General features: G+C 43.7%; 1 protein-coding gene across 1 annotated transcript; it reads right to left on the bottom strand.

The window, feature by feature from the left end:
• Window positions 1–348: 348 nt before the first annotated feature.
• On the bottom strand, window positions 349–12,012 carry LOC135498752 (sodium- and chloride-dependent glycine transporter 2-like). Its single transcript, XM_064789155.1, has 14 exons — window positions 11,670–12,012; window positions 9,642–9,819; window positions 9,084–9,215; window positions 8,178–8,339; window positions 7,098–7,221; window positions 6,180–6,312; window positions 5,678–5,812; window positions 5,285–5,388; window positions 4,929–5,053; window positions 4,248–4,360; window positions 3,848–3,976; window positions 3,239–3,439; window positions 2,897–3,061; window positions 349–2,494 (listed from the first exon to the last, which is right to left on the bottom strand). Exons 1-14 carry the CDS (start codon window positions 11,679–11,681, stop codon window positions 2,324–2,326), a joined length of 1,884 nt encoding a protein of 627 aa, XP_064645225.1. The 5' UTR covers window positions 11,682–12,012; the 3' UTR covers window positions 349–2,323.
• Window positions 12,013–12,266: the final 254 nt, after the last annotated feature.

Genomic DNA, 12,266 nt, shown 5'->3' on the forward strand with positions numbered 1-12,266 from the left:
TATGATACACACATATTCGGAATTGTCAGATATGTAGTTCACTGCATAACAATAACCCGCTGCGACTCGTTGAACACCTGATCGTATCTCGTGCGATACCCGCGAGTGTTGTTAGTGTCGTCGCAAGACGGACGTCATGGAAAGGAATGCACGGCGACAACCAATTACGAAGTAACAGCCGTTCTGACGGCCGATCGTGACCAGGGGGAGTCAATTAGCGGTGAAGGATGGATATACGCAGAACGACGGTAGGTCAGCATGGTATAACACAAATGAAATAGGGTTCTATTTGTAATAAACTCAAAACTGACCCGAGTAATAATGAAAATCAGAAGCTGCAACCTTTATTACTTTATCGTTACTTTATTCTGATAGAAAAATACATTTTAAAATATACAATAGTAAATAAAAATTGAGTCTCAAATGGTTTCGTATGAGAGTAGTCTGGTCAGATGACCTAAATACAGATGGCGCTGTGAAGATTATAACGCCATCTGTGGGCAGGGAAACAAACTACTTCGGACTCACAAGATAGGTTGATCATGTGAACTGTAAAGCGAAGATGGGGCGAGATATTTACATCGTCCGAAGATGTTGCAGAATAGACGCAGCCACCCTTTAACACAATATTTTTAATACCAGATCTTCCTGATAGGCAACTTGCGATTTATCGGGATATTTACACAGGCAAAGGATAATTAGACAACATGTTCAAGTGAACAACAGTGCGAGATAAACCAGGCCAAAGTCAAATGCCTGTGGAAATGGAAAAATCACGCGTTGCGTTGGGCATTAACTTCACATGAACTGAGAGGTTTCGAAAAATCTCATCGTTTCGTCCTTATTGCGCAATCTCATAGCAATACCGTAATATCACTCGATCAATCCATTTGTTAGAGTAATTCATGTTTAAAACGTTCATACAGTGTGTCCCAGATAAAACGTTTTGGGTTACTACTTATTGGATATTCAAAAGTCGTGGCATAGTCTAAAAGTTGTCTTATAAGAGAAGTTTCTACATTTTTCTTTGCCGAGTTATGGGACACACTGTACAACTCGACAAAACACAACAAAATAAACCTGCATGGTGTCTTACACATGAAGTTAAAACTATGAAATAGATTTTCCGAACTTTTCGTTGAATTATAAATTATATTTGCCCTTTTCAGTCAATATGGTTAAAAAGTATAAATGTCATTCAATTACCTGTATGTAAATTTCTATCTAAAAGTATATAGCATATGGTAAAATATCAGCTGTCTAATAAAATATACAGATGGTTAAAAAATTATCTTGGATACAATCGGAACTTTACAGCGGCGTATAATTTAAAAGTCGCCTCCATCTTCAAGTCGACGATACGCAGTTTCGGCCAAAACCTCGGCCCCGCCTCGGCTTTGACCTACATTCCTTAAACCAACCTTCAGTGTTCTCCATTGCTTGTACGTATCTGTGGCCAGGAGATGGTGGCTACTTTCCGGTACAAAACCTGTTGAGCAATTCCGGAAAATATCGGAAATTTTCCGAATTTTGTTCGAAATTATTATACATTTGTGCGTACATTGGCTTTCCTGATACTATTTACACGAATAAGCATTCAATTTAACAGTTTACAGTAAAACGGAAAGAGGCATAAACCCTTATATTGACAGTTATGTCGCCTTGAGCCGACTTGACTTTTAAAAAACAGTATTTAAAACATATCTAAAATACAAATTTACACAGAGGACGAAAACAAGGACATTTATCCACTTGTGAAGAAATAAATTTGATATTCGACCCTAATGGCAGGAACAACGTTCCCGGATATAAAGTGTCCCATCCGAGACGTCGCCAAAAACATGTTTCTCATGCGGACTTGGGCCATTTTGGGACAAAAAGTGGAGTTCACCTTTATATAGCAAACCCTTTCAAATGTTTCTAGTTGGGGGAATATTATGTTCAGTGTAAACAAATGCGCATAAGGGCGTATCAATAGTGTAAGCTAACATTAAAGGACGGATTACTACAAAATGTCACCGTCGCGAGTGGTGACAAAAGCGCTCTCTGCCGGATACAAAAATAACAACGAAGTCCCATACAGGACAAATTCCTATCACTATACAGACTCTGGGCCTTGTCTGGCGAATGGACACCATTCATTATACAGATTCAGGACCCTGCTTAGCAAAAGGAGGCTCTTACGATACAGAGTCGGGGCCCATGCTGTCCCACACATTACGTTACAGGGTGAAATCCAATACCTTTAACCGCAAGTCGGCCCTATGACTATACAGATTTGCATGATCCATTACTATACAGTATCAGGGCCTTCTTTTCGTGTTTACAAGCTAAATCCATTGTTGGCGTAGGCGCCATTGGTCTCTCCTTTGATGTCAGCAAATTCCTGTGGCTCTTCTGCGGCCTTGTTGAGGGGTTTGTAGCGACCGACACGATGCATATCTAGTGCTGGGCCCCAGTCGTGAGCCGGTCCCCAGCCGGTTACGTGCATCACCTTTAAAAAGACGAAAAAATATCACTAATTAGAATTGTTACATGACAATCGCGAATTGCCGCACCGCATTGGACAAACGACGCCATGTGACATGAAATCGTGTGTTGCCTGATGACGTCACCTCCGTAGAAAATATAATTCATAGGTATGAAGGACACACTGAACTTTCCTAATCAGGAATTTTTCGTAGTGGTGTTTCTGATATTTGCTGTGATTGGGTAATAAAGCAAGAAAGAATTTATAGCCGTTTTCTCTCGGGCAAACTAACTTTTTATCCCTCGAAAGATACGGTATCGGGACATTTTTTTCAAAAATATTCGTTTTTATATATTTTTTAAATATTCGTGTAATTCAACTTTAAAAGCAGTATTTAAAAGAGTATTTTTTGACACCCTGTATTACCTTCTTGAAACGTCCACCTCGGCAGCACTCGACGACCATGAAGATAGGGAGGAAGATAAGGGAGGCCATAACCATCAACCAAGCCAAAGCCTCGCCCCAGGCCGGGTACTGGTAATTACCTAACGCTGGGGACGTATACTGAACAGCCGAGAATATGATGACGAACTGAAATTAAATGATTGAACATATTGTAAAATACTACATTTTCGCGGGAATTTTTTGCGGATTTCGCTAGCAACCTCGATTCGCGAAAATAAATAACAGTGGTGAAACTAAACGCTTTGTTGTAGCTGTTGTTGCAAATTTAGATTTATGGCCACTTCCACAACGGCCGTGACTTACCGTGATCAAGGCCGGCGAGAGGAAACTCCAGCAAACCCTCCAGTAGATATTGGGCTTGAATCCGATCATCATCTCGATGTCGTTTGCGAACTCGGCGAAGCCATATACCCAGGACACTACCAGGGATTCGAGGACGGCGATGATCATGATTGAGAACCAGGCAGAGTACCAGTCTATCAGCGTGAACATGTAGATACCACCCTGGAATGTAAGATCATGACGATATTTAAGATGGACGCCATCTTGGACTGTTGGTAGACACCTTGGTTACACTGATGGACGCCATCTTGGACTTTTGGTAGACACCTTGGTTACACTGATGAACGCCATCTTGGACTGTTGGTAGACACCTTGGTTACACTGATGGACGCCATCTTGGACTTTTGGTAGACACCTTGGTTACACTGATGGACGCCATCTTGGACTTTTGGTAGACACCTTCGCTACAGAGATGGACACTATAGTGGACGTTTACTTGACACGTTTATCACTTTGCTCTCAATAATTTCGTTCTCTGCTTGTATTCGCACGCCATTCCTTCGATGCACTCGAAAAATGTGTTGTTTTATCATGTTTTTTTTCAAGGGGACTACTTTCTTGCAGACTTACCTCGGTCACACATGGTAATCCGAGCAGATACATAGAAATGCACAGGCCTAGAGTTACGTGGGTCTTGAATCTCCTGAGGAACCGGAACTCATCAACAATGGCGCTGATAACCGTCTCCATCATGGCGAACTGAAAATGGTAACCACAGCAATATAATATACAAATATTGACGAAATGAAATTTGGTCCACAGTCGGATTTATGAAAGGAAATGTCAGGTTTTCGTTACGAGAAAGCAAAGGTCCACTTCGATTCAGATGAGCGCCTCTTGCGGTGGAATGGCTCAAGTTTGCCAAGGTAAATAAAGAACACAGAGATCAAAGTTTGACCAATCGGATTTTTTTAAATTATCAAATATTTGAATTGACTAATCAAAACGCTCTTATAGAGTGACGTCATACCTGACTGTCCAATCCGAGGGTGAACAGCATGAAGAAAAACAATAGCGACCAGAGTGGCGCAACGGGCATCATAGCAATTCCAGCAGGGTACGCAACAAACGCAAGGCCAGGGCCTAGAAGAAAAATGATAACAGGACATTTGTAACAATGCATGGAGGCGATAGTTCAAAGATTAATTTGTACAGTTGGATGCTGATACGAAAGTTTGAACTGACCAATCACAAGCCGTGTTACAACAGTTGAAAAACCACTCTCAAACCCTCTTATTATTTCCATTCGCTAATGAGGAGAATCCTTGCACAGTAATTGTTTACCAATACTGCGCAACATAGGCCTACATTGTATAGTACCCCCAGGTATATGGAACGGCTTAACCCACCGGCCATGAGGGAATTCGTTTATGGCCCAGTGGTTGGCGCGTTGGCCCCAGAGTGGAAGTTAAGCAACGTTGAGCGCGGTCAACCTTTGGATCGGTGACCGGCGCGTACAATACATACATGGTTTCCGCTCGCCCCACACGATGACAACTCGCCTGTTTTCTCGTGAGATACGCCCCCCATTGACGAGAGTCAGTACTAACCGCTGTAACCGTCTGCAACGTCAAAGACCCAGAACGTTGCACGGGCAACTCGCGTGTTATCTCGTAAGATACGCCCCCTAGTGACAAGAACACGAACTTACCGCTGTCTGCAACCTCTCCCACTTCAACGTTAGAGACGGTAGCCATGAAACCTAGCACACTGAAGATCACGAACCCAGCAAACACGCTCGTGCTACAGTTCAAGATGGCGACGATCAACGTGTCCCTAAAAGGAGATGTGTCATTGTTTAACTGCTAGGCCCTAAAGGTACATGTACAGAAAAGAAGATGCGATGTTGTATGAAATATATTTCCGTTGGATAAAGAGTTCTGGTAAGTCAACACAGAACCATACGCAATTCCGAGAGGGTAGAAAATCAGAATACCAGAAAGTTGCCGAACTTTCCCGATGATGCTCGGGTATCTCCGTAAATTTCCGGACATATCGTCTGCTTACCTGTAGCAGTTGTTGTTGAATCTGTTGTAACTGGACATCACTTGGAGACCACCGAACGCAATTCCGAGAGAGTAGAAAATCTGGGTAGCCGCGTCAGCCCACACCTGCACAATTGTGAAGAAGATAATATTTATTGTTAAAGCCGTGTAAAACTAAGTCGTAATCTAAAGCTCACTCAACTATCAGCGTCATTCCACGAAAGACATTCGCCCAATTCATCTACTTAGAATAAAATTTAGCAGATGAAAAATCGGGCCACGATTCGACCATTCAATCCATCCCCTCGCATTTTGACTCTCCGTTATTTGGAGGCGATAATAAGGAGCTCTCCGGTGACGTTTTCTCAATGTGTGTAATGGATTTTCTATTGAATTGAGCGCCACCTATATCTACCTTCGCATTGGCCAATCTTGCAAAGTCTGGTGTAACATAAAACTTTATCCCTTCTATAGCCCCCTCTAGCGTGCATCCTCGAACTAGGAGAATGATGAGGACGACGTAGGGGAAGGTAGCGGTGAAGTAGACCACCTGAAAGCAGAAATGATGACAACCATATTGTATTGTACGCGCCGGTCACCGAGCCAAAGGTTGACCGCACTCAACGTTGCTTAACTCCCACTCTGGGGCCAACGCGCCAACCACTTGGCCATAAAGGAATTCCCTCATGGCCGGCGGGTTAAGCCGTGCCATATACCTGGGGGTACTATATATTCTTATCGAAGCTTTTTATGTGTCCCTGCTGAAAGCCCTTTTGGGCTACTCGGCCTCCACAGAAATCAATCTGGGCTTGCCGAAACGGTCGACACAAACAAGCTACGCAGAAGACACAGCAACCGTGATATCAAACGACAATAACAACACTGACCTAGATACATCTGTTTGACCTCTGACCTACCTTTCCGGATGATTTGATTCCCTTGACCAGACACAAGAAGATAACGACCCAGGCGAGAAGAAGGCAGAGGGCCAACTGCCACCTGATCTGACCCATGTTTTCAAGACCATCGGACTGCCCGAGCACGAAGTTCCTGAAAGACAAGATCACGTTGGTGAAACGCTCAACGACCAAAACAAGCTGTCGGGTCGGGGTAAAGGTATCAATGTTTCAAGGTTCTTGTAATGAAAGTGTAGTATTTTCAGGAGATATTAATTTCAGCGTCGAAACAATACTGTTGGGAATTACCTCTACCTAGAAACTGGCACTATGCAGAGATGGTATAAGTCGCCATACCCTTTAAGGATTCTAGTGCCAAGATCAGACTCTTAAACGGGTACGCCGTTTGTTCACATATAGTTACAGTTGCTCCAAATATATCTTATTTCCTATTTCTAACGCTAGGCGACGCTGACAGCCAGTCATGCATGCATTTTCGCACGTAATCTGTGTACAAATGGTGCGTGTATCAAATATCTCGATCGCTGCATGCTGATTTCGGCTATACGTGAACTGGGTTCGTCATATGAGAATCGACAAGGTAAGTGTACTGTTTTCAACATCGCAAATCTGCCAATAACGGCAAAGATTTCTTTGGTGCCGGTGTAAAAGTAAAAAGTGTCCCCCCTAGAAAAACTGTCCGGGCCTATTGTATTCCGACAGATTATGGCATATGGTTCTATAGAGGCAATGACCGTCAATAGCTCAGCGCATAATAGAATCCTTTGTTCCCGGACATTTTATCCTAGGACATTTTAAACTTCTACACCGGAACGGCAGTGGCGTGTGCCATATTCGTTGAAACGAATTGAACAAACGACGCAGACATCAAATCTAACGTCTAGAAGACCTAGGAATCCGATTCAGTCCTCCACTTACTCCCAGTATTCCTGGCTGGGCAATGTCGGCTTCATCCCCGTCATGTTGACACCAGTGAAGTTCATGCAGTCAACACCAACAGTGTAGTTCATCTCAGCAACTGTGCTGTCGTTACAGATCGGCTCTGGAAAATGAAAAGATGAACACGGCCATTAAAGGGACAACTTTGGTATGAGATGTGTTGGTTTTTCATACAAAAATGGCTTCCAGCTGGGCCGCGACTTCTCCAAACAGGACAATACACTGTAAACAGGCACAAATAAAGACCCTACAGTATGAAAAAAACAGCTGGCAGTAAAATATGCTTTACTGTAGCGCTTTATAAATACGGACATTACACTACTGGGGCTTTAAATGTACCACCTTTCCCTACACAAATGCGTACTCGTTGTATTCTACCCACAGGTATATGGCATGGCCGCTTAACCCGCCGGCCATGAGGGAATTCCTTTATGGCCCAGTGGTTGGCGCGTTGGCCCCAGAGTGGAAGTTAAGCAACGTTGAGCGCAGTGTATAGTACCCCCAGGTATATGGCACGGCGTAACCCGTCGGCCATGAGGGAATTCCTTTATGGCCCAGTGGTTGGCGCGTTGGCCACAGAGTGGAAGTTAAGCAACGTTGAGCGCAGTGTATAGTACCCCCAGGTATATGGCACGGCGTAACCCGTCGGCCATGAGGGAATTCATTTATGGCCCAGTGGTTGGCGCGTTGGCCACAGAGTGGAAGTTAAGCAACGTTGAGCGCAGTGTATAGTACCCCCAGGTATATGGCACGGCGTAACCCGTCGGCCATGAGGGAATTCCTTTATGGCCCAGTGGTTGGCGCGTTGGCCCCAGAGTGGAAGTTAAGCAACGTTGAGCGCAGTGCATAGTACCCCAGGTATATGGCACGGCGTAACCCGCCGGTCATAAGGGAATTCCTTTATGGCCCAGTGGTTGGCGCGTTGGCGCGTTGGCCACAGAGTGGAAGTTAAGCAACGTTGAGCGCGGGCAACCTTTGGATCGGTGACCGGCGCGTACAACACACTCGTCCGTTTTGTCAACCACATCATTAACGAAACCTCTCTATTCAGTGACCTACTTGTGAGTTCCTTGCAGTAGGGTGTGTTCCAATCGTTGCCGCACGTGCTCCATGGAAGCTGCGAGGTGAATGAGGCGAAGAAATAGAACAGTGTCCAGGCGATGATCACATTGTAATAAATGCCGACCAGGAAACTGATCATCGTCATTCCCCAACCAATACCTGGAAAAAAAGAATTTCTTTCATCAGAAAAGTGTGAAATAAGTTGAGAATTCGATTTCCTGAACTTCTCGTCTTCAAATTTCTGACTGGCCTACACATTTCTGACAGTTCTACGATTTCTGACCTACAAATTACAGACTGGCCTACAAATTTCTGATTGGCCTACAGATTTCTGACTGGCCAACAAATTTCTGATTAGCCTACACATTTCTGACTGGCCAACAAATTTCCGACAGGCCTACACATTTCTGATTGCCTAAATTTCTGACAGGCCTACACATTTCCGACCAGCCAACAAATTTCTGACTGGCCTACACATTTCCGACTGGCCAACAAATTTCCGACTGGCCTACACATTTCCGACTGGCCCACACATTTCCGACTGGCCTACACATTTCTGACTGGCCTACACATTACCGACTGGCCTACAGATTTCTGACTGGCCTACACATTTCCGACTGGCCTACACATTTCTGACTGGCCTACACATTACCGACTGGCCTACACATTTCTGATGGCCTACAGATAACTGACTGGGCTGCACATTTCTGACGGTCTACAGATTTCTGACTGGCCTACACTTTTCTGACGGCCTACAGATTTCTGACTGGGCTGCACATTTCTGACAGCCTACAGATATCTGACTGGGCTGCACTTTTCTGACGGCGTACAGATTTCTGACGGCCTACACTTTTCTGACGGCGTACAGATTTCTGACTGGGCTGCACTTTTCTGACGGCCTACCTTTGAAGAAGGGACTGATCTTCCACAGTGAGATGCATCCGAGGGACGCGAACTGTCCGAAAGCCAACTCGAGGAAGAAGAGCGGAAGACCCGCGAACGCCAACATGATCAGGTAGGGAATGAGGAAAGCGCCTGAAAAGATGTATTTTAGAAATTATAATTTTTAACTAAAAAAATGTCAAAAATAAATGGAAGATTGTGATTCTTCATCTTTTGGTGTTCGAAATGAATAGATTATTACGGGGTGATATTTCCTCTAAACCTCGCTACTATACCTTGTAAAAATTAAACAAAACGGGACAAGATAATAAAAATCAGTTTTGTTTGTCGAATGGAGCAATCTCCAAACGACCAATGATCAAGAGGAGGGTTACATCCACGGCTCGAATGTAATCGTATTACGTTTTACCAACGGCAACAACAGCAGAAGCAGCAGACGACACCAATTATTTTATCCTCGTAGATTTCAGTCGCCAACCCGTCTTTTTAAGAAGCGGTTGGTTCTGAGAAGAAAAAAAACCAAGCAAAATGACTGAAGACGTAAACATGTGACGTTACCTCCGCCATTTCTGTAGGTCAAATAGGGGAACCTCCAGACGTTGCCAAGGCCAACGGCATAGCCCACACAGGAGAGGATGAAATCCAACCTCCCTGACCAGTTGCCTCGCTCCTTGTTTTCATCACCCTCGTCCCCGAGCATCACCACCTTGCCGGAATCCGCTGGTGGCGCTTTGTCCTGAAAAACAAAAGAGCAATCGAGGATGAGAATCCAAAATGGCGTCTAAGATTGCGCATTGACAATGTGTTTATGAGTTTGAGCCAAGAGTATCACAGACTCCCTTTCTCCTGAAATGGTGCGGTTAGCGTAATAAAAGGTTATATAAGGAAGCCTTTGTATGGACAGTTTGGGATATAACAAAGGAATGTCAGAGTCAACGTTGTTGAGCTTGGCTAATTCGAATTTAGAGAGACTATTGACCCATATTCTTTGCGAAACATTTTGTGTAACACCTAACATTATTGACATTGCACCGTTGTCAGACACTGCGCAGTGAATAGGAATGAGCAGACGACATTTTAATGTCGGATAAGACTGATAATTTGGCGCGCTAATCTTTGGAACGTCTAGTAACTGTTAAATTTAGGTACATGTAGTTATTCGGCACAAATGTTATTGATACAGAGAATCATTCAGCTTATTGGCAGTTTCTAATTTGCCCAGGCAGACTATAGGCTTCGTCATTTCCCCTCAAAACCAATTCCCCTGTGAATATTCAATTTTTCATATACCCCCAGGGCAAAACTTTAGCTGTAAATAAATCCTTTGGTCAGCCAAGGCATACATTATGGTAGTTGGGTGCATGTTGTCCTAGCATGTACAGGCAGAGGTCAATATGTTGTACAAACATAGGCGTTTTTCGTTTCATTGTTTCCTTTTTATAAATACCCTTTAGTTTTTTGTTTGTGTGTCTTTACTCACACCTTGCCGAGCAAGCATAATGTTTGTAGGGCCTACAGCATGAGAATATTGAGTCAAGAGCCATTTGAGGCCAGGCCAATGGCATTCTGCGGCTGACACGGGAATAATGCTACCATGAGTCAGGTCCTATTGAGGCTACGCCTATGCCATTCTGTGGCTGACACGAGAATAATGCTACCATCAGGTCCATCTCAGGCTAGGCCTATAGCATTCTGCGGCAGACATTTGGCCTATGAGATGTGCATTCAAATTGCTCTGTGTATCACAGTGTGGCCAATGGTACTCCATTCTGCTTCTCACGAGAAAATGCGAGATCGAACGTGAGCAACGTCGGATGATGAAACTGTAGGATCCGGAGAACAGATTGAACGTCACTGTGCAAGTTTGTAATTGTCACTTTCATTTCATGTATGTTTCGTGTGGAAAGGGCGACAACGAATCAGCCCATAGCAAACTGTCTACAGAACACCGCGTAAATCGCAGATGTGGAGGAAGGGCATTCAAAACTGTCCTGGCAGAGCGCACTTTTTTGCAACGAGTTTCGTTTTTTGCTGTGCAGACGAAAGTTTTACTTCCGGTATTTCATTATCTAGAGCCTATATACACACCCGATAAAGGTTAAGAGGACTTCAAACGCGATAACTTTTATTTTTTTGGAAAAACACTTCGTAAAATGTAGAATTGGGTTACATGACATATATGTTACTAAAAACTTCGTACATAGACCACATTCGAAAGTCGGGCAGAGGGTAATATCCAAATACGCATTACACGTGCGTGCACGGAACGATGCACTGCCAAGATCTATACAAAAAACTTTGTTGGTACCCGCAGGCCGGCTTTCGAATGTGGCTTCTTCGTCTGAACATTCCTGGGCCCATTCCCGTATCAGTGGCAGGAAACGCGGCGACCATATCTTTTGCGATACAATCCAGATATTCACTATGTCATAAATACGTCCCTCACATACGTAGACATACAAACGTCAGTTATCTCAACCTCTCTATTATTATATATGAAATCAAAAAAGGGCGTTTTCATTTTTTAGCTCAAAAGTAGATAGAACGTATCTATATAGGATAAAAGAAACCAAAAAGCATACATACCACATCAGTCATCTTGTTTTTCTACTGAAACACCTTTTTGTTTAAAATATCGGTTTTATCCTTTTCCTGGTGTCCTATCTGTACGAGTGTTCACCCCCTACTGCTCCAGACGGCCCTGAATGTCACAGGCCCTCAGCCAATCAAAAGGGCGCGTTGTTGAGGCGCAATTCACGGTCGGCCGCAGACCACTTTTGTTATTTTCTCGCAACCAAATCTTATGTTACGCGAGCAATTATTGTCGTAATGGCTCATGAGATTTCAAGTTAACTTGACTACGAAATAGCTGACATTGGTCTGCATGAATTATGCTAAAGCTTCGTCCTTTTCGAATTTGGGTTGTGACATTTTCAGGTTGAAATAACTCGTCATCGGTTTCAATTCCACTTGGCGGAACTTTTCATAAGCGTTTGTGTACAAATTCTGTATAAAAACGAGGCAGGTTAGACTAGCCAGGTATTGTGTAAGTTCCTATCGCCTATAAAATACCCTCGCCCTCAGCGCTAATTTGTTTAAAATGAATTTAAATTTTCTTAGGCGACGTGTTTTTATTTTTGGATTTGCGGCCTGAGCTCTGTAAAGACAAGGAAAACGTCCTTG

Source organism: Lineus longissimus, chromosome 14 (genome assembly GCF_910592395.1).
Source record: "Lineus longissimus chromosome 14, tnLinLong1.2, whole genome shotgun sequence".
Taxonomy (NCBI): Eukaryota; Metazoa; Nemertea; class Pilidiophora; order Heteronemertea; family Lineidae; genus Lineus; species Lineus longissimus.

Excerpts from the sequence above, each read along its gene's own strand:
- LOC135498752 (XM_064789155.1), bottom strand. Across the intron at positions 9,216-9,641 it reads GACCTACAGAAATGGCGGAG|GCGCTTTCCTCATTCCCTAC; the intron begins GTAACGTCACAT and ends ACATCTTTTCAG. Across the intron at positions 3,440-3,847 it reads GATTACCATGTGTGACCGAG|GGTGGTATCTACATGTTCAC; the intron begins GTAAGTCTGCAA and ends CTTACATTCCAG.